The sequence below is a fragment of the Anomaloglossus baeobatrachus genome, chromosome 6 (genome assembly GCF_048569485.1).
Source record: "Anomaloglossus baeobatrachus isolate aAnoBae1 chromosome 6, aAnoBae1.hap1, whole genome shotgun sequence".
Classification (NCBI taxonomy): domain Eukaryota; kingdom Metazoa; phylum Chordata; class Amphibia; order Anura; family Aromobatidae; genus Anomaloglossus; species Anomaloglossus baeobatrachus.
In genome coordinates this window covers 378,502,682-378,526,388 of record NC_134358.1, presented here as the reverse complement: position 1 = coordinate 378,526,388, position 23,707 = coordinate 378,502,682, and the positions used below count along the sequence as shown (strand labels likewise).

General features: G+C 42.5%; 1 protein-coding gene across 3 annotated transcripts in view; it reads left to right on the top strand.

Annotated features, from left to right (window-relative positions):
- COBL (cordon-bleu WH2 repeat protein) overlaps positions 1–23,707 on the top strand; it is a 593,805-nt gene that overhangs the window by 507,305 nt on the left and 62,793 nt on the right. For all 3 annotated transcript variants that reach the window (XM_075315047.1, XM_075315048.1, XM_075315046.1), the window contains one exon: positions 1,381–1,648. In XM_075315047.1, coding sequence (XP_075171162.1) covers positions 1,381–1,648 — 268 coding nt within the window. The remainder of the gene's footprint in view (positions 1–1,380; positions 1,649–23,707) is intronic.

Here is a 23,707-nt window from a genome sequence, read left to right as displayed (position 1 = left end):
GTGAGTAGGTGTCTTTGCAGTACCATACTATAAGCTCTATGGCTACATTCAGACTATCTCTGTGCCGCTTCACTAACTGTCCACATAGCATATGACTTCAGAAGCATTTTGCAATTTACGTGCACTAGTATGTAACATAAATCGGACCAAACCTGTAGTCCTTGTGTGAACTAGCAGATAGGTTAACATTTTGTCCGTGTGCTACCCATTCTCTACACTGAGCACATAGGCCAAAAAGACTTTTGTCTGGACAAACACTTAATGTGGGGCGTACCCCAAGTCAACGTATTCTGCCCAAGAAGCAGTGTTCCAGGGAAAAACAACACCATGCAATGAAACACGCCATATTTATTAGCATGGGATTTGTATAATTGATTTTTAAATTATAAAAATATACTATCATATAGAAAATATTGGAAAAGAGCTGTGCATTATCTAGGGTGTAATAAATCATAAAGCTTCAATTTAATACTGTAGTGTTGTATAAATCTGAGGCTGGGTTCCCAAGCAGCGGTCATGCAGCGGCTTTAAACCACAGTAGTCGCTGTGGTCTTTCCACGATTTCCCTGTACAATCACTTAATCTTGAAGATGAAACAGCTTTTCCTTGGAAGATTAAGTGATTGTGCATGGGAACAGTGGAAAGACCACAGCGACTACTGCGGTTTAAAGCCGCAGCCTGATAGGGGTATGTTTGGTTATCTGCCAGAAGGCATGGAACAACTGAAATTGTTTTCTAAGTTAACCACTAGATGACCCATGTATAACTTCCTCTGTACCAGGACCAGATTTACAATTTCATTATGCACAGTAAAAAGGAACAGCTAATAGATGTAATGGTGTTTAGGGTGATAAAGGTTGTGTGCCTTCAGACTTCAGCCGTATGTATCCAGCCTTATAACTCATTTTGAAGTTTAAATGAAAGAATAACGGGAAAATGGTCAAAAAACAGAAATATGTTCTGCTATCATCATGCTTGTTGTATAGGTGTAATTAAACTCAATTAACTAAATGATGCGTTTCTTTTAGCTATAAACTATGACTTTTTTTTTAGGTATTGCCTATGGCAAGTCCATGGCATATAAACATAGCCTAAAGCACAGGTGTGCTTGGTTTTCAGGGCTAGAGATGCTCTTTGTAGGCTCTGGTTACTAGATGAGCACTCTGAGGGATAGAGTCCAATCTACTAAGTGAGAATTGTCTTTCTTATAGGCGTTGCCTTGCCTTCCAGTGATTGTGTAGTTGAAGTAGTATAGGCTTATTTGTACACACATTTGTAGTATTTCTGTTTGCCTTATATTCCAATATTTTTTAATACTTTTATTTTTTCAGAAGTTAATCAGTATTATTAACATATTTCTATCATTAAATCAACATGCAGGTGAAAAACGCTTAAATCGAGGCAACAGTGTTTCATTGGAGGAACTTTTGGCGAGTGATGATGCTGGATCTGTAAATAGTTACCGAGAGAACTCAAGCATTGTGAGCCCCCCAACAGACAACACCTCATTAGATCTGCAAACTTATACTAGCAAAAGAAAAGATAAATCTGAGATACAATTGAATGAATGCAAGTCCCCTACAGACAATACGCACCCTTCCAGAGCTGGATCTGTTAACAGCGATGCCTCATGGATTCTAAATACAAGGTATGTATCATACGCTTTTGAAGCATCTGATGCTAATATCAAATTTGTTTTTTCATTTTGAATGATTTTTAAAGAGAATGTGGCATACTTTACTTACTGCTGTTATTTAGGATTAGAAAACAACATATCATTATAGAGTGGGTGTAAAAACTCTGCACACTCTTCTTAAAGTACCAGGTTTTTGTCATGTACAGAAATCCTACCAAGAAAAATCAGTTCAGATTTTTTTCACTTCTAATGTCATCCATAATCTGTACGAATCCATTAAGAAACAAAACTAAAATAATGTGGTTGCATAAATGTGAACACCTTTTTATAATTTCGGATGTGGTTGCATTCAGAATTACACAATCACATTTAAACTTATGTGAAATATTCAGTACACTTCTGCCATCATTTGTAGCGAATCTGATTAACCTCATATAAAGTTGTTGTTCTAGTAGTATTTTCCTGCTATTTGCTTACTTAAATCTTATAGCAGCGGTCATGTTTCTTAAACAGCTTACAACACAGCAAAGGTACAGAAAAACCTCCAAGGTATTAGGTATACAAAATTTAGCGCTACATTGATATTACCTATAACTGGGCATCCCAAAGAATTCATTAAAAGACAAGAATAAAATTAGTCCTGGAGGGTGCCAAGAGGCCTGCAACAACATTAAACAAGCTTAATACATTTTTGGCAAGTCCCCATTGTGCACGACAAGTGACAACAATCTCTTGTATTCTTCATATGTTTGGTCAGGGTAAAGTGGCAAAGACAAAACCCTTTCTTTATAAAGAAACATCTGAGCCAAAATCTTGAAGTTTGTCAAAGGCATGTTGGAAAATGTGTTATGGTCTAATGAGACCAAGTTTGATCTTTTTGGCCATAATTCCAAAATTATGTTTGGTACAAAACCAACATTGCACATCACCATTGTAGTGGCAGCATTATACAGTGGAACCTTGCTTAATGAGAACAATCCGTTCTGGGACTGTGCTTGTTAACCAAGTTACTCGTTCAGCAGAGCAAGATTTCCCATAGGAAATCATTGCAATACAGACAATTCGTTCCACAACTAGTTAAATGTCCCATCCTGGTCCCCTATTCTGTCATTCTACACATGCACAAACGCACACAAACACACACAAACTCACACAAACTCACACAAACACACACAAACACACAAGCACGCATGCAAACGCACATATTATATGCTCACCTTACCTTCCGTTCTATCGCCGGTCTCCTGGGACTTGCTGTTCTCCGGGTTACCATAACGACGAAGGAGGAACTTCCTGCCAGAGCGCTGACGTCAAAGGCAGAGCCGCTTGCCTCTGATTGGCCAGCGCGCTGCCTTTGAGTAGCGGTGACAGGAACCAGAAAGTTCCTGCTTTGTTGCTATGGATGCCGATGCACAGCCTGGAGTGGACCGGAGCGGCGAACTACAGGACCCAGGAGGCCGGCGATGAAATGGAAGGTACACATATTATATGCTCACCTTACCTTCCTTTCCACTGCCGGCCTCATGGTACTTGTAGTTCGCCGCGAGCACGTCGCGATGTACCCAGGAACTACAAGAACCATGAGGCCGGCGATGGAACGGAAGGTAAGGTGAGCATAATACTGTATGTGTGTTTGTGCGTGCTTGTGTGTGTTTGTGTGGACTGCAAATGCGGGTCAGAGCGCGGTGGATGGACGAAACAGGAAGTGTCTGAGGTGAGGATTTTGCTCGCACAGCAAAGCTTTCTCGTAAACCGGGTTACAAATTTACAGAAAGCTTTTCTTGTTAAGCGAAATTCTCGTTAAGTGGGTTACTCGTTAAGCGAGGTACCACTGTGCTTTGGAGCTGTTTTTCGGCAGCTGTAACTTTGTCTTTAGTCAAGGTGGAGGGAATTATGAACAGTACTAAATATCAGTCAATTTTACATCAAAACTTTCAAAACTCTGCTAAAAAGCTGAAGATGAATTTTAACTTTCAGCACAAAAATGACTATAATATCTAACGGCACTCATCAAGGTTGCCCGTTGTCTCCACTAATCTTCATCCTGACACTAGAACCCTTCCTCAGACATGTACGAGCCAATTCAGATATTGCAGGGTTGGGGCGGGTCAGGCAATGCATAAAGTAGCTGCATATGCAGATGATTTTCTGTTTTTCGTGTCGGCACCCAGGATTTCGCTCCCCAACTTAATGAAGGAGTTTCAGAGATTTTCCAGCCTATCAAATTTTAAGATAAATTTCACAAAATCTGAGGCTCTCAACATAAATCTTACTTTTTTTTTTTTTTTTTAAAATCAGATCTTTTTTATTAAACACTGGTACAAGGGTACAAAACAGAAATGATCGTTGCATAACATTATCATAGTAGGTTGAACGTCATCATATTATGCAGAGCTATACAATTACAATAAATACACATTTATAATAGTATTTTGATTTTCCATAAACTAACCAATTGAGCTACTTCTTTAAAATAACAAAGTCATTAAGGATAAAAGTTGTTTTTCCTACTATGTTTGTCCCGCTCAACACTCATTCTCCGACCATGTCACTCCACAACATTTTCCGCTCAATCACATCTACATAAATTTTATTTCTAAAGAAGTGGAAGAGTTGAAAACATCGTTTAGCTTTCGATGAGCAGCCAAATCCCTAAATTACCTGGGAGTACGTCTGACTAGTGACCTGGGTCTACTTTACTCACAGAACTTCCCGTCACTGTTGTCTATTATCAGGAAAGACTGTGACAGATGGGGGAAATTATTATTCTCCTGGTTTTGCAGATGCCAGATATACAAAATTAATGTCTTACCCAGAATTCTTTACCTGTTACAGGCGCTCCCAGTTAAAATACCGTCGGGATGTTTCAAATCTCTGGAATCCATTCAGTCTTCGTTCATTTGGGGAGGTAAATTGGCCCACATAAAAAGAGCCATCTTACATAGGACCAAGGGGGGTGGGGGGATTGGGTTGCTAGATATAAGAAGATATCACTTAGCTGGGCATCTTACTAGAATGATTGACTGGTGCAGGAACAGGTCTCAGAAGGCGTGGATACAAATAGAGCAGTCCTTTTCCCCAATACCCCTCAACAAATTACCGTGGGTGCTCTCGGAGGTCCCTGCAAGTTTGAAAGCACATTCAACTATCGGGTCAACCGTCACATACTGCAATACGGGGAGGGTGCAATCGGAGTTGATACCCAGACACTCGAGCCTGACACCGAACCTGAGCCATCCCGCTTTTGAACCAGGTAGAGTGGACCCAGTTTTTCAGGCATGGGTTCGGGGCGAGGTGGACCGGGTGGAAGACTTTGGGATTCGGGATACCTGGCCGCAATTGGAGGGTTTGGGGGCTAGACAGGATCCCATTCCACTTGGCTGTTGGAGATGCTTACAACTGAAGCATTTTTTCAGTAGTCTCCCAGCTAGGACCCACTTTCAATGTCCTAAGACCCAATTTGAGTAAATTTGTTTGGGATTAGGCACAATACGACATTCGCTTTCTGTGGTTTATTCACTTTTGTCTTCGCCCCCAGAACAACAACTTCCCCCGTTTTCTTCACAATGGGAACGGGATTTGTAAATTCAGTTGACATCAACACAGTGGGATCGAATCTTCAGATTGGCACACACATCTTCCATCAGCTCCAGGTTTCAGGAGGCTAGCTATAAATTGTTATCCAGATGGTACAGAGTACCCTCTAGGTTACATGTCATGTTTCCAACGGTAGATGCCACATGTTGAAGATGTGGCACAGCAGAGGGTAACATTTTACATGTGTTTTGGGGGTGTGAGGCGATCCGGCCCTTCTAGAAGGGAGTGTCCGACACCATTCGCCGGGTTACTGGCAATGATGAGGAGTTGGGACCTGCTGCTGCCCTATTGCATCACTGTGGGGTCCCTGTAAAAACCTACAAGAATTCTTTGAGGAAATTCCTCATTATGGCTGCGAGAGTATGCATACCTGAAAGATGGAAATGAGAAATTCTGTACCACATGGCGGGAGTGGTGGACTTTCAGCATTCAGAGGAATATAGCGTCCTGGTGGGGGGCGACGTGGTTGCCGATGGAACCGCAGACCGTAATACATAGCTGAATTCCTCTCCCTCCCCCCCTCTCCCCTTCCTCTCCCCTTCCTCTCCCCCTCCCCCTCTCATCTGTCTTCTCACTTTACTATTCTTCTCACACTCTGCTTACTTAGTATCTTCTCTTTCTTCTCTAGCCTCTTTATCTTTCTTGTTTTACATACATTTGTGAGTTACCTTTGTTATCTGTTTTAATGTGAATCTGCATTAAAGAAAAAGTGTGGTGGAATCTAGACTTATCAGGAACCCGGGATGAGATATATGAAGGAAGGTTATCCAGCAAATTACAAATTTATATTTCCCGTCTTGCATCTTGTTCATGGTGTATGTATTGTAATGCAAATTGGCCTATTTGGTCTTAAGAACTGTATTATGTTATGTTGAAGGTTCTCACTTAAAAATAAAGAATTTTTTTTAAAAAATTAATATAAAAAGTTTTTTAATGCTCCAGCCAGAATCCAGACCTGAATCAAATTGAAAATTTGTGGGTTAATCTGATGGTTGTTGGTTGATTTAGGAGATGACCTCTTAATCTGACATATTTGGAGCACTACTTCAAGGAAAAGTGGGCAACAACTGCCTGTTCTACATGTGCCAAGCTAATAGACACCTACCCAAACAGACTGTGTACTGTCATAAATTCAAAGGTACTTCAACAAAGTATTAGTTTAAAGGGGTGGGACAAAGGCAAAAGTAAATTTCATTTAAATCCCTATCTGTTTGATGCTATAATCTAAGTTATTTACCATATACCATACTTGTATTAAAAATTCCCTACCTTTCCCTAAGAACTCTATCTAACTGCTATTCTTTATTTCCTGTCTGATAATGATTTGTTTGATAATCCCAGTGCATGCTAGGATACTCAAATGATGTGTCATCAGGGGGCAGAGTCTGTGGCAGTGACCAAAACCTCTGTCCTCTCCCTGAAACAAAGCATCATCATGATTCTCGTTTCAGGTGCTGGTCAATTGAATTGTGCAGAATATAGGCCTTTCTAATCTAAGAGGCTGATGGTTGAGGTAAGGAGAGGCTGCTCACTTTGCTGTGCACCCTCTAATTTTTGAATGCTGAGCAGCTGCTGTGAGCATGAGATAACCTATGCTACATGCTATCTTCAGATCATAGTAGCAGAGCTTCCCACTGCACATGCTCCAAGGCACCTGTCCTATTGACATTGTAGGACAGAACCCTATATATATATATATATATATATATCTTTGCCTCCATTTATAAATAATTATGCCATGCATACTTATACTTTTATATTACATAGAAACAATGCAGAATGAAATGTAATATAAACAAGCAAGCGAGCACCTTCATGTGGTAATACCATGTAAAAGACATTCATGGCAAATCATTCAGCTACGCTACCAATGACCGAGCAGCCCAGCTGCTGTGTCAATTAGACCCTGTGCACACAGTGCACTTTTGATGCATTTTTAGGTGCAGTTTGTTGCCTTAAACTATATGTGTTTGCTTCCCCACCAAAGTCTATGAGAATTCAGAAAGGCTGTGCACATGTTGCTTCTTTTTTCCTTGCAGTTTTGGTTGCAGAAAAAAGAAGCAGAATGTCAATTCTTTCTGTGTTTTTGACCTGCATTTTTCCATTGAATATAGTGAAAAAATGCATGGGCAGAAACGCACCCAAAAAACGCACCGAAAACACACTGAAATGTGGCAAATAATACAGCAAAAACCCATGCGGGTTTTTTATGCGTTTTTTCGTCCAGAGGTGCATTTTTCTGCCAGAGGGTACGTTTTTTGCTGAAGAAACAAACCTGCAGTGTGTGTACATAGCCTTACTGTATGGTAGAACAAAGTGTTAATAGTGCTAGGAAAGCAGCTTGTCATTTTGGTCCTGTTGGCTTTTCTTGTATATTAGCAGAGGCTTCAAGTGTCACCTTTTCTAGTGCTTACCGGGGTCACATTGGCTCCACATCAGCAATCATTTTAACATATTTTTTCCTAACTAGATGTCAGCAATGAGGGAGCATGAAGGGTCGGCAGCACGGGTGCCTAAGTCCCCCTCTGGAGTAACTTGCAGTTCGGCACCATTCAAGCTAAGGCTATGTGCGCACGCTGCGTTTTTGTGCGTTTTTTGCTGCATTTTTGTTGCTGCGTTTTTTCCAATGCATTGCATGGGTGAAAAACGCTGTCAAAAACGCAGAAATAATTGACATGTTGCATCTTTGTGGTCACTACAAATATGCACCTAAAACAAAACTTCACAGTGCGGACAGCAAAAATGAAAACTCATAGACTTTGCTGGGGAAGGAGATTCATGCAGTTTTAAGACCAAAAACGCACCTGAAAAATGCGAAAAATGCACCACCCACACATAGCCTAAAGGCCGCTTTACACACTACGACTTTTCTGACGATATGTCGTTGGGGTCACGGTTTTCGTGACGCACTTCCGTCACCGTTAGCGAAGTCGATGCGTGTGACACCTACGTGCGACTCCGAACGATCGCAAATAGGGTTAAAATCGTTGATCGTTGACACGTCGTTCAGTTTTAAAATATTGTTCGTCGTTTGGAACGCAGCAGACATATTGCTACGTTTGACACCCTGCCAACGACGAACAACATCCACACGACCACCTTGGTCAAACAATATATCGCTGAATGATGTAGCGTCGTTTGTGAGATGTGTACGTGTGACCGCTACAAAACGACCCATGAGCGATCTCGGCAAATTGTAACAACGATCTGAGTGTGTCACATCGCTAACGAGATCGCTAGTGATATCGTTGTGTGTAAACCAGCCTTAAAGGGAACTTGTCAGCAGAAATTTTGCTTTAAACCGAAAAGTTTCCCCTTCTGCAGCTCCTGGGCTGAATTCTAGCAAGGTTACTATAGTTTTTGTGCCCCCTTTTAGACCAAATTAAATACTTTATAAAGTTGTACCTTTTGGTATGCAAATCTTCTAAATTATCTATGGGGGCGGGCTGTCTGGTGTCCGTTACTGTCCCTCCTGCTGATTTACGCCGTCCCCCCAACGCTCCATTTCATACCTCATCATGCTGCCCAGTGCGCCCGTGGTCCCGCGCATGCGCCGTGCGACTGTACCGGGACTGTGCACTGTGTGCACAGTGTGACCGCTGGTGACGTGTTGCGCAGGCACGAGATTATGGGCGACGCTGTGATTGTCATCAGCATGTGCCCGCCCATAATCTCGTGCCAGCGCTTTCCCCTCTGCCTCCAGCGTTCTGCGCAAGTGCTGGCCAGATGACCCGACGTCACCTCTTTCCCATCTTGCCCTGAATCAGGAAATAGATGGGAGGAGCGGAGCAGGACACCACCGGTTACGAGGTGACGTCGGGTCATCTGGCCAATGCTCATGCCTGCGCAACACGTCACCAGCGGTCACACTGTGCACACAGTGCACAGTCCCGGTACAGTCACACGGCGCATGCGCGGGACCACGGGCGCACTGGGCAGCGTGATGAGGTATGAAATGGAGCGTTGGGGGACGGCGTAAATCAGCAGGAGGGACAGTAACGGACATCAGACAGCCTGCCCCCATAGATAATTTAGAAGATTTGCATACCAAAAGGTACAACTTTATAAAGTATTTAATTTGGTCTAAAAGGGGGCACAAAAACTATAGGAACCTTGCTAGAATGCAGCCCAGGAGCTGCAGAAGGGGAAACTTTTAGGTTTAGAGCAAAATTTCTGTTGACAGGTTCCCTTTAATGGTTCTGGTTGCAGTTCCCAGTACAGCCAGATGTCCAAGGACCGAGCAGTACAGAGAAAAATTAGAAAGGGGCAAAATGCTAAACTAGCGCTGAGCCTCTTCATTTTCAGGGAGGGAGTATATATTCTATCAAAATATTTTCATTTTATACAGTGGAGAAAACCACTTTCACAGAAGCCTTTATCCTGCTGACAGACGTACAAGACAAAAATGGAGAATTTGGTTTCCCTATTTTGCTTACCTCCTAATAGACATCTATTAATTATTATATTCTATGGATTCCCCAATACATGCTGTAGTTCCACTAAAGGCGACACCAAATTTTAAAGCAAGGCATTCTAGGTGCTGACTTTTTTCTTATGAAATTTAAAATGCTAACTTTACTTTTTAGCAACAAACTTGATACTGTTACATTATTAATATCAAGTGTTAATGAAAAGTGGCAGATTGTCATCTGTTGAAAATTAAAGTGACCCTCCGGATACTAAATGTGACTGCACATATCTAAGTTTCCCTGTTCTGCTGCTTCTACCTACCGGTCAGATAGGCTCTCCATTTTTTTTCTCCTGAGATGGACATAGGAATGTGGCAATCGCTGCGTCTCCATCCCATAGCAATGGGACTGTCTCCTCCCCATAATCCTATAGAATGTAAGCCCGCAAGGGCAGGGCCCTCTTCCCTCTGTACTAGTCTGTCTACTGTAACTTGTATATGTATTTTGTATGTAACCCCCTTCTCATGTACAGCACCATGGAACTAATGGTGCTTTATAAATAAATAATAATAATAATAATAATAATAATATGCATGGAGGCATGGTACAAACTTTCCAGTGATCCCCCTGCCTCTGCAGAGGTCATTTTGGAAATTAAGAAAATGGTGCACCCATCTGATAGGGAGGTAGCGGCAGCCGAACAGAAGACCTTATAAATGTAAAGTCAGATAATCTGGGGCATATAGGGTCTCTTAAACATCTTCCAGAATGTTCTCTTTAATTAATAAAAACAAATTTCAGAGCTGATCCCCATATGTCTCCAGTGTCTGTAATCTCACCACAATTTAAAATATTGTAAAATTGCAAAAAAAAAATGAAGTCAACTGATGCTCCAGAATTCTTCTGTTATGTACATTATCAAAGACATAAAAGCCATATAAATGAAAGATACAGAAAAAAATATAAGGAATTACAGTATGTGTTTGCCAGACAGTAGTCTATCTTCACTGTAATGTTAGACATTACACATTTAGGAGACAAGGTGCTTGATCTCATGATGATAAAAGATTTCATAAGGAAGTGACAGTGAACAGAAAGTTTATGGAATACTTCGATGTTCTGTTTTTCTCAAACAGAAACGTAATCATGACATAGTTTTTCTACCACGATTGACTAATCAATTGTTCTCTGACCAAATAGAGAATGTTCTGCTAATGTTCTCCTGACGGAGAAACATTTTCTGGTTGTACACTGTAGAAATTGTGCGTACTCGTCTTGTCCAAGTGCGGTCTGTGTCTGGAACAGCCGCTGTCTAGTTTCTGGCAGTCAGTACAGTAATTGTAAGTCCAGACTGCACAGGGAACATCATATCTTCATAACATGAACAACATTCTCTGGATCCTGACCTGAAGCTCCATAAATCAGGTGTTTCTGTACAAGCTCTTCATATTTTTCTTTTTGCCTGTTCATTTTCACTTAAAAATGCCTTTGATAATATATTATTAATATATGATCTGTTAAACAATAAAATAATTGGTAAAGTAAAGGTAGAGCAAGTCATTTGACTGGTCGTGTACTGCCAAAGGTTAAAGCATTTTGCTTTTTCAGATTCTATTCAAGGCTACCACTCCTACATATGTTCACATTCTTCATGGCATAGAAGGACAGACTTACTAAAAATAATTCAGGATTGTTTTGTTGCAGTCATCCTTGCAAAGCATTTTAAAAGGAAAATTTTTCTCATGCCTTTCCATTCATTCTGATTAACAGAAAAAAGAAATACAAAATAACATTGATGTTACATCTACATAATAAATAATGGTGAACCCCGACTGTATAGCTGACATTAGAATGGACTACTCTCCATTCCACTCTTAGAACCTGACGATTTTTCCCTGCACAAGCAAACTTACTCTCCGGGTGGTGACATAATTACTATTTTCAGGAAACAGACGACCAGGCAGGGGCGTAACTACCGCGGTTGCAGGGGTCGTCATTGCGACAGGGCAGGTTAGGGTCCCGCGTCCGCCCTGCAGATCAGCAGCCGGATCCTTTCTGTGAGAGAGGAGCTGCGCTGTCCTGTCGCAGACCATGAGGCCGCTATATGACCCGCTGACACCGCCGCTGACACCGGGTCCCCCTTCCCGGTGTCAGCGGTGGTGGCATCGGGCCCCCGTCCCCCATCATCGCATACAGACATGATAAAGCATCGAGTGGCCCACGCCGCTCCATGCATCATCATTCTGCCCCCGTGCCTGCATGGTGATGTCACTCCTGTGTGACTGCTGTGCTGAGTGACTGCTGTGTGACTGACCAGAGCAGCAGGGGAACGAGGAGAGAGGTGAGGACGAAGCAGCAGTGAAACAAGGAGAGGTGAGGACAGAGCAGCAGTGGAAGGAGGAGAGAGGTGAGTACTTCTTGTTTTTTATTTTTTTTATTTTTATAAATCAGTGAGTACACAGTGGCCAGAGGCCTGGGGGCTGTATGATACATGGAGGCCTGGGGGGATGGCTGCATGATACATGGAGGCTTGGGGGGGCTGGCTGCATGATACATGGAGGTCTGGGGAGCTGGTTGCATGATACATAGAGGCCTGGGGAAGCTGGCTGCATGATACATGGAGGCCTGGGGGACTGGCTGTATTATACATGGAGGCCTAGGGGGCTGGCTGCATGATACATGGAGGCTTGGGGTGCTGCATGATACATGGAGGCCTGGGGGGCTGGCTGCATGATACATGGAGGCCTGGGGGGCTGGCTGCATGATACATGGAGGCCTGGGGGGGCTGGCTGCATGATACATGGAGGCCTGGGGTGGCTGGCTGCATGATATTTGGAGGGCTATGAGGGCTACTTTATACATGGAGGACTATGGGGGTGCATTATAATATATGGAGGACTATGTGGTGCAGTATAATATATGGAATACTATGGGGTGAATTATAATGCATGGAAAACTATGAGAAATGCATTATACATGGAGGACTATGGAGGTGCATTCTAATAAATGAAGGGTTATGTGGGACCCTTTATACTATATGGAAGGTTATATGCAGGCCATTATAGTATTTGAAGAACTTTATACGAGGGGGGACAAAGATACAAGCATGGGATGGGAATGTTTTGTGCTGAGGGAAAAAAGGCTCTTTCCCTAAGCACCCAGCTTTCCCATGCTCTGCTATACATCTTCTTTCAGCACCCAGCTTTCCCATGCTCTTATATGGGAAAGATGTATAGCAGAGCATGGAAAGATGGATGCCGAGGACAAGATGGATATCAAAACATAGGAAATCAGGGTGCTGATAGAGGGATTTCAGATCATGGAAAACCTGGGTGCTGTGGGTAAGAGCCACGTGTCAGCATCATTATCCCGTACCCCGATTGTCAGTGTCATTTTCCCGTACCCAAAGTGTCGGTGTACGTGGAGGGGGGGGGCCCAGGTCCAAACTTTGCACCAGGGACCATTAAACTCTAGTTACTGCCACTGCCACCAGGCCTACATCATTGAAGGCTACAACCATTGGATGAAGTTATGAAATAAGCAGAGCTCCACATTCTTGCTCCCGACATATAGCGTTCTGTCTCCATGATCTTCTATTGCTTTGCAGCCCATCCTCATAAGATCCATGCTTTCTCCTGTTCATGTAGAAATATGATCTATTTCGGGGCTTCTTCATTTTTTTCTACTGGTGTCTCACAAGCCAGAACATGCTAATGCCTGCACCTCATCAGTGGTCAGAGTCCATTTTCAAATGATTTTTTTTCATCTGAGCACAGGGAAATATTAGGATAAGTACAAGAATTACATTTGTCCTCGTGCGTCTTAAAGGGAACCTGTCAGGTGCAATATGCACCCAGAACTACGAGCACATGGCCGACTAGCCAAGGGAAGTAACTCCCTTGTGACTAGTCCCCTCGCTCATTAGCATACCATATGAGATCTTTAGAAATACTTTTTCTAAAGATCTCTTTATCTATGCCAGTGTATACAGGGACGATTAGGCAGGGATTAGCAATCACTGCTTGTGGTTCTGGGTACATATTGCACCTGACAGGTTCCCTTTAAAATCTAAAAATATATGATCCTATTTTCACAGTTACATAAGTGGAGACTTTGATTAATATGGTATAAAGGTAATTAGTAATTTAATGTAAGGCCCCTTTCACACATCCGTTTTTTGCCATCAGTCACAATCCGTCGCTTTTTGCAAAAAATGATCCAGCGCTGGATCCATTTTTTTCTCATTGACTTGTAGTAGCGACGGATTGCTACAGATGGCATCACGTTACAGCCGTCGTACGACGGATCCGTCAAAAAATGTGTGTCCGTCAGACGGAGACAATGTCCACAGTAATGTTTTTTCTATGCGTCGAAAAACGGACAGCGACGGATCCGTCTTTTGGTGTAATGGAAGCCTATGGTCGCAGGATCCATCGTAATCCGTGAAATGACGGATTCTCACGATGGATCCGTTTTTTTGAACCGAGCATGCTTAGATGGGGTCTAAATTCATTCCTGGTCAGTAAAAAGTTTCTCTCTCTCTTTCTTTCTCTCTCTCTCTCTGTCTCTCTCTCTCTTTTTCTCGCTCTCTTTCTTTCTCTCTTTCTCTCTCTTTTCCCTCTCTCTCTTTATCTAGCTTTCTCTCTCTCTTCCCTCTCTCTTTCTTTCTCTTTCTCTCTCTCTTTCTTTCTCTCTTTCTCTCTCTCTTTCTTTCTCTCTTTCTCTCTCTCTCTCTTCCCTCTCTCTCTTTGTCTCTCTCTTTCTCTCTGTCTCTTTCTCTCTCTCTCTCTTCCCTCTCTCTCTTTGTCTCTCTTTCTCTCTCTCTTCCCTCTCTCTCTCTTTCTTTCTCTCTTTCTCTCTCTCTGTCTCTTTCTCTCTCTCTCTCTTTCTTTCTCTTTCTCTCTCTCTCTCGTCCAGGTTGGGGTGATATAGCTTGTCAATCACAAATAACTTTTGGCATGAAAAAAGTGGTACGACGGATCTGTTTCTTTACAGTGATCCGTCGCATCAGTTTTACCAGAATTTGCGACAAATCTGTCAAATCAGTCACAAAAACGGATTGTGACTGATGGAAAAAACTGATGTGTGAAAGAGGCCTAAAAAATACCCACTGATGTTTCTTAATGGAACATTTTGAATTTGAAGGGCTTTTTCAGGACTGTCATATTGATGACTGATCCATTGCGTAGGTCATCAATATTATTTGAGAGGAGGTTTGACATAGGAACAAGCATACTGGTCTCCATGCACGCAAAACATGCAGTGTCTAGGCTACTCCAATGATCATCAAGCTAATTAATTATTGAGATGTCAGTCTGTTTAGGATCCACATGGGATACAGCAAAACTATGCAAGCAAAGGTCCGGTCTTTACAAGTGATTTGAATAAAAAAGGAAATGTATTGAGAACAACATTTACAATTAAAAATTGTTAGATAAAGATAAGATATACCGTATATGAAAAACAATGTATATGGAAGCCTTTATAAATTTAAGGCAGGTCTGACCTAGTTCAAAAGTTTGCAGTAGTTAAATAAAAATTCTGTCCCATAGTCATGGAGTTTCTAGGTATGCGCGGACCATGGTATGTTGCACATCATTAATAAGTGAATAATTTGTTACGAAAACATAAACAATTATTTGTTGTCAAGAATAATTCTGTTGTACAGACTTTTGAGCAGAGCAGCAGCTTACAGAGAAATCATGGGGCCCCATAGCAAAGGTTCTAATTGGGCCCCCCTGCCAAAAAAATCGTATTCAGCAGGGTTACGGAAGAGTATATCTTACAACTTTGCAGACAATAAAATATTTTCTTCTCCTTTTCAAGCTCATAGATTCCACTTTCATTGCCCCCATAAAATATGATGCCAGCAAAAGTGCCCCAAAACACAGTATGATGCCACCATAGTTAATTCCTCCAAAGTACCCTCCACATGCACAGTATGATGACCCTACTGTACGCTCCCACAAAGTATAGTGACCTAAACACAGTATGATTCCCCAAATGTAAGCCCTACACAGCCCTCTACTCAATAGAATGGCCCCCATTATAGCCCTCTAAACAGTATAATGGCTCCCCACATAGCCCTGCAAAAGGTGTAATGGTCCTTACATAGCCCCACAATCCATTATTGGTGGCCCTTCAAACTGTGCTATGCCCCCCCCCCACATAGACCTCCAACAGTATAATGGCCTTCCACATAGCCCTGCAAATAGTGTGATGGCCCCCACAAAGGCCTGCAAACAATATAATGGCCACCAGATAGCCCACTATACAGTATAGTGTGCCCAATGCAGCCTTTCATATAATATAATGGGCCCCACATAGCCTTTCATTTAGTATAATGGCCCCCCACACAGCCCTCCAAATATTATAATGACCTCAAATATCCCTTCAAATACTATAATGACCCCCATATAGCCCTCCAAATGGTATAATGACCCCCACATAGCCTTCCATATAGATTAATGCACCCCACGTTGCCTTCCATGTAGTATAATGCACCCCGCATTGCGTTACATTTAGTATAATGCACCCCACATTTCCTTCCATGTAGAATAATGCGCCCCACATTGCTTCCAACATAGTATAATGCACCCCACATTGTCTTCCACACAGCAGATGGCATGGCATCCTCTTTCTTCATTGCATTCAACTGTATTTTGCACTCAATATTCCTATGTCCTACAGTAAAGACATACTAGTTATTCTAGAATCCATGATAGTCTTTGTGCACTTGTGAAGTAGCTATTCTAGGGAAAAGTTTATCAAACACTGTAGCAGAGCATAATCAATGGCTGAGTTCCAACCTTGGCACTTATCCAAAGTATGCACCACTAAACAGCTTAATATCAGGCCCTGCAAGCTTACTAAACTGGGATCTAGCTGTGCAAAATGTCTTATTATCCTTACTGAGCACAAGTCACTCAACTTTTACTCTAAACTGTGTTCTATGATGCAAAGGAGCTCACCTAACATCCTTCATCTATCCAATGTAGGATTTTTATGGAAAAGGCTATTATGACATGAATATACACCTTTTGGTGGCTGTAGGAAGGCCCAAAAGGTCATTAATTTTTCTATTTGAATAATAAAATCTCAAGGAATAGATATTGCACTTTGTCATCCAGTGATTCATTGCTGATATTTTCCAGAAAGAAGCACCATTTTGGAAAGTGACTATACAAATGTAGCTAAATATAGAGGCTTATGCTGAGGAGCCAAATCTATTAGTGACTTTTTTTTTAAAAAATGACATACTAGTACTTAGCTCCCAAAGTTAGTTTAAAGGGAACCAATCACCAGGATCTTCGTATATAACCTACAGCCAGTGCTATACTGGCACTATCATGCTGATTCTAGGCATACCTTGAGGTGTCAGCTAGGATGTATAGGTTTTGAAACACAAGCAAGTGAAATTCGTAAAATAAACAGATTTTGATTTGCAGCAGCTGCCGAAAAGCTGATAGCTGGGGTGTGTTTTGATAGTGATTTCTGCCCCCTGCCTGTTGTTCCTCCCCCTATCTTTTGTGCTAATTCCATTATAGAACCATTTTACTAATGTTTGTGGCTAAAAGGATCTTGCTGACGTCATACCCATGTGACCAGAGGGGGCGGGGCCTCGGCCAACAGAAAAATAATGTTGCTTTCTGGCATCAGCTATGTTGGCTGAGGCCCTGCCCATTCTGGTCACATGGGTATGACATCAGCAAGGTCCTTCTAGCCACTTTGATTTAGCTACAACCATTAGTAAAACGCTTCTATAATAGAATTAGCATAAATAAAAGATAGGGGGAGGAAGGACAGGCAGGGGGCGGGAATCACTATCAAAACCTACCCCAGCTATTAGCTGCTCCGCAGCTGCTGCCAATCAAAAAGCTGCTCATTTTACAAGCTTTACTTGCCTGTGTTTCAAAAACTATACATCTTAGCTAACAACTAAAGGTATGTATGGAATTAGCCTGATAGTACCAGTATAGCATTGGCTTTAGTTTATATAGGAAAATCCTGGTGATTGGTGCACTTTATGTCTTAGTGTATCAGTGCAGTACATATAATGGCCCCAGCAATGACAAGATGGTTATCACCAGCCCCTGTAAAGTTGTTTTAGTGATCTTAATGTTAGATGTGTGTCCATACAGAATTACTGTCCATGCAGCAGTCCAAGGTTCCTGCTTCTTTTATATCAATCGTATTACATAAAATGACTGAATACAATCACAGCCTTTGTTAGGACCACTCATAATATACGTATTTACAGCAGTCCATAAACAATTTGTCCACATTGTTGTAATATTCCACCATTCAACTACTGAACTTCTTTGTAGTAGGCTAGTTCCCATAATTCCATGGCTACTGGCAGACGGAGGCCTCTACAATAAATTTATACTAAACTAAGAAAGATGAATTTCACAGAATTAGACAATAGTAAGAGATCATAGTGGAGTTAATTCTTATTAATAGTCTCTGCTGTTTCATATGTTAAACGTAATAGTAGAATAAAGCACATATTTTCCCTGAGAGCAAACCAAAGATGAACTGTCAACAAAGATAACCACTGCAAAGTGTTCTACTGAGAAGAAAAACATACTTTCCTGTGGTTTTCATGGAAGCCTAGACTTGCATGAAATGGAATGTTAAATTGTGTTTATGAAATGTGCTGAAATTTGAAGCCAAAACAATGTTTTGCTGTAGTATAGTCATAATTTACCTTAGAAAGAAGTATTTGAAAGGAAATTTGCTATGTCATTTACTCCTATTAAACTATGCCCAATACCGTACAGGTTATGTAATGTGTCTATAAAGCTAAACACTCCAGTATATAAGTGAAATAAACACTTTTAATCTCTACTCACCTACTGTGTAAATCCCTTGTTTCCAGTCTAGTGGGTGGAATTAGACTTTAGTTCAGTCACGCTCATCCAGCCATTAGTCACACCCACTGCGGTTTTAATGATGAGCTCTGATGTCACAACCCTTTCGAATAAATCCAACAGTTTTGTGCTGACAGCCAGGTCCCTGGGCATGCATAGTAAAGCTGGGAAATAAAAAGTCAAAGCATATTGGCATGGCGGCCTAGAGGAACTGATGGTAGTGGGTGCCATATGAGGTAAGGAAGGAAAAACGGTGGTGCGCTAACTTAAAGCAGAAACCATATAGGAAATCTGTACATTAGTGTGGGCACTCACTATCAAAAATGTCCTAAATTCCAGTGCAGTATACAGACAATAGAAAGGGACATAGCAAGGGAGGGATCCAGAGGCTAGATGAGACAGCCATTTTGCTTCACATGAGCTTCCGCTGGCCTCTAATTTACAATCTGCACATGCTCCAGAAGACACTGACACTCAGAGACTTTCTGTGTGCCCAGAGAGCGAAAAGCAATGTAACCACAACCAACATGAATGAAAGAAAGGGAATTACATAGAAAGCGAGTAAAGATGAAGGGCTTTATTTCCTTATATACTATACTCGGGCATTTAGCATAATAGCCACATTATGGATGCACATCACATGACCTCTATGGCATCGGAGGCCATTTGGTATGGCAGAATGACGTATCAGTTTCCCTTCAATTACATTTTAGTATCCTAACTTTAATGGACATGCGACATTAAATATAAAATATATTCTCACTCTGACATCAGAATTTCTCGCTTTTATGTGCTTACATACTGAGACCTTCACTGATAGCTATAAAATGGGTGGTGGCACTTATTGTATTGTAGTTTAGAAGCTAAAATACGAAAAGGATAATGTTTTTTTCTTGATGACACAAATATGTTGTGACTGACCAAATTAACATTAAATTACTGTTTTGCCACTTAGCATCAAACTGGTTATCTTTTTGATAGAATAGTCGAATTCTAGTGAAGTAGATGTAGGTAAACTGTCACCACAAACCTATAACTGAACTGACTGTGAGATGTACATCACCATGAAGATATTTCAGACATTGATTTTGTTTGAGGCTTAACGGAAACAGTGGACAATTACTAAGCATGACTTAGAAGATAAGTTAGTATGAAGGTAATTCAGCCAATGTATAAAGTAATACACTATGAATATAAATATAAGAAGTTGATCTGCTACTCCAGCAGTTATGCTTTCACACTGCAACCACTACTTCCTTGACGAACCACTTTACCCAAGATCTCCAGTGTATATCCCACAGTGAAAGTGCAGATGTTGGCAACAATACAATTAACTCCAGTGTTAAACAGTTTGCTCGGAGAACTGCCCAGCATGTCAGGAATTCATTATCGGAAAGAAATGCTTCCTTATCCTTCCTTGTGTGCCTGACACATGAGAAAATGTTTATGCACAGTCTGATGTGAAACCCATTTCTATGTTTTATCTGATTTCTATTTTAAGCTTTAGGCTGGGGTCACACTAGCGTATAACATCTCAAGTGAGAGCATCGGTTGTTCTATGCTAATGACACTTGGCTCAGACTCTACTCTGAGCATGAGCTCAATGTCATATTGTGGTGATCTGGTTATCTCACATGCAAGTATCAAATCACAGGTGCGGAGAAGAAGGAGAGACGAATCTCTCCATCTTCTCCATTGCCTATCACTGCATAGACTTGTATGGATGCGTGTGATCAAATCGCACCATTCTGCATTATTTTTCTCAGTCCAATTAGAGCTGAGAAAAAAAATCGCAGATCTGTTTTGCATCGTTGACTGACCTTGGTCCGAGTGCAATGTGAGAATTTCTTCCATTGCAATCGTCTGATTTAAATGTGACCGAGGCCTTACATTAATTTCAGAAATGTTTTGTACATTTTCAAATTTTAAGTTCTCAGTCTCAAGATTAGAGTTGAGCGCGGTTCGCGGTTCTCCAGTTCGCGGTTCGAGTGATTTTTGGGGGTGTTCTAGATAGAACTAGAACTCGAGCTTTTTGCTAAAGCTCGATAGTTCTAGATATGTTCGAGAACGGTTCTAGCAGCAAAAAGCAGGGCTTTTTACAGCTACAGTGTGCAGGAGCCATCGCTGGCAGCCTGCCAGAAGCTAGTAACCAAGATAAACATCGGGTATCCAAGCAAAGCGCTTTGGTTAGTAACCCGATGTTTATCCTAGTTACGTGCAGGAAGCCCACACTTCCCCGCTCAGCTCACTCCGCCCCCTCCTGCACACGGCATGTACACACACACTCACACACACACACACACACACACACGTCCCCAGCCATGCAGTCCACGACACTGACGTCCTCCTGTCACTCTGCACACATGGTCCCGCTCGGCTTACCTGCGGTGATGAAGTCCCGACCTCAGCGCTGTCACTGTCCTCCATGGCCGCCGCTTGTCACATCACCTTCTCTCGCTTCCGACCCGAGACTGACTAGCGGTGACGTCACGGGCCTCTCGCGATACTTGGCTGTGAAGGCGGCGGTCATTGAACTTAGTGACAGGTGCTGTCGGCAGTGCAGGAGAACAGCGCAGGTAATGTACCTCGCTGACAGCAGCACTTGTCATGCCCTGCAGTGACCTGGGCTGACCCATTGATGTTAGCTCAGGTCACTGCACTGCTCTCCCAGCCAATGGGGAACATCCTGCTCTTCATTGACTGGGACAGTGTGGATCGTCATGGCAACCCCTTGGATTACACCAGACCTGGATTTGTTTTTCTTTCTAATAAATTGGTTAAAGAGGGAATGTCTTGGGGATTGTTTTTTCAAATAAAAATGTGTTTGTCGTCTTTTTTTTTTTATTACTGACTGGGTTGGTGATGTCGGGTATCTGATAGACGCCTGACCTCACCAACCCCAGGGCTTGATGCCAGGTGACATTACACATCTGGTATTAACCCCATATATTACCCCGTTTGCCACCGCACCAGGGCGCGGGATGAGCTGGGGTGAAGCACCAGGATTGGCACATCTAATGGATGCGCCACTTCTGGGGCGGCTGCGGCCTGCTATTTTTAGGCTGGGGAGAGTCCAATAACCATGGACCTCCCTAGTCTGAGAATATCAGACCACAGCTGTCTGCTTTACCTTGGCTGGTGATCCAATTTTGGGGGGACCCCTACGTGTTTTTTTTTTAAATTATTTATTTAATTTAAAATAACAGCGTGGGGTGCCCTCAGTTTTGGATTACCAGCCAAGGTGAGGTTGCCAGCTGTGGTCTGCAGGCTGCAGCCGTCTGCTTTACCCTAGCTGGCTACAAAAATAGGGGGAACCCTACGTCATTTTTTTTTCATTCTTTTGGCTAAATACAAAGCTAAGCACCCCTTAGTGCCACATGAAAGGCACCAAAGGGTGCAAAATTACAAAATGTAGGAGAGTGGGACATTATGTGTCTTTCTGCCATTATAATGACAGAAAAGACTGATATGAAGTGCACAAGCACAAGAAAATCACCAGAGCGCTCTACGCTGTGAAAAGCAGTAGAAAATGGCACTGGAGTGAACATGTGACCGCCTCATGTAGGATGAAGCTATGGATCCTGGGTAAATTTATGCATTTACCCTCCTTCAGTTTTTTCGCAGTACACAAAAAAAACGGAAGGCACACGGATGACAAACAGATGACATACGGACCGTCTACGGAACGGAAACGGATGCCACACGGATGCACCCGTGAAAAAAAACGGACTGTTTTTTGCAGACCGCAAAAATGGATCGGTCGTGTTAATGTAGCCTTATTCTGATCTGCCGTTTATAAACAGCAGGCAGAAATAAGTGAATAACGCGCCCCGGCGTCAGAAAATCTCCGGGGTTTCAGGGCTAGCTGAGACCCTGGAGATCATGATTCAGGACGGTTTTTCCAGTCCCCGCTCACGTGATCACAGGTATACACCGTACACCGATGATCACGTTACAGTAAATGACAGCGCCGGTAAAAAATTATTTATCTCCCATCTGGCATGAACAAACATGATAAATCTCCTCCCCGGTCCCCCGGTGTCGCCAAAGTGCCCCCCCTGATGCCCTCCCAGAAATCCAAGATGGCCGCGCGCACAGCAGCGTGCCGGCCGCATTCACCCTACTCCTCTGATTTCTGTCGCATGTGCCATGACACATGCGACAGAAAACTCCTCCCCAGGCCCTGCCAGGTCACCCCCTATAACACCACCGGTGTTCCCCGGTGTCCCACGGTACCTGTGCAGTGTTGATCCCCCCACGGCCCTCTCCTTCACAATAGACGCTGCCGCATGCACAGAGCGGCTGTCAGCTCAGCTTCCTGTGTTCAGACACAGTGAGTGGTGGTTATGCATCTGTAAGCTAAATGGGCGGCACGGTGGCTCAGTGGTTAGCACTGCAGTCTTGCAGAGCTGAGGTCCTGGGTTCAATTCTCACCAAGGACACCATCTGCAAGGAGTTTGTATGTTCTCCCCGTGTTTGCGTGGGGGTACTCCGGTTTCCTCCCACACTCCAAAGACATACAGCGCTATGGAATTAATAACGCTATATAAATGAATAAATTATTATTATTACTGCAATGCCCTGCTCATGAGGTAAGGAACATAATTGATCAGGAGAGCTATATACTACATTTCCAAATGGAGGGATTTGCTTTTATAGTTTCCCTGCTGAACGACTACCAAACATGAGAGTCCGTTATACGCCACAAGAAAACACATCTAAATAGCGAGCTCTGTTGTTAAGTATTCATTCAGCTGGATAACTGGACTTAAAGGGGTATTCCATCTCCAAGATTCTATCCCCAATATATAGTAGGTGGAATAGCAATAATATCAGCAAATACCAATATTTGGAAATGTAGAATAGTTCTCCTGATTAGGCATGCCCTTACCTCATGAGCAGGGCATTGCAGCTTTGGTAGCAACCATTACGACATGGACTCTGCTGCTGTGGACCCGGGGAGAGTGAGTGGAGATTCATTGCACCCACACTCCTCACATGAAGGGTCCGCACTCCTAGAAAATGGGGGATACGTTCCCTGAGTGTCTCCCCTCCATATTCTAGACGGTCCAGAGTCGTCGTGGGACCCCTTTATTTTTTTTCTTACAATAAATTGGTGAAAGAGGAAATGTTTTGGGGACTGTTTTTTCAAATAAATTTCTTTTGTGGATTTTTTTTTTTGTTAGTACTGA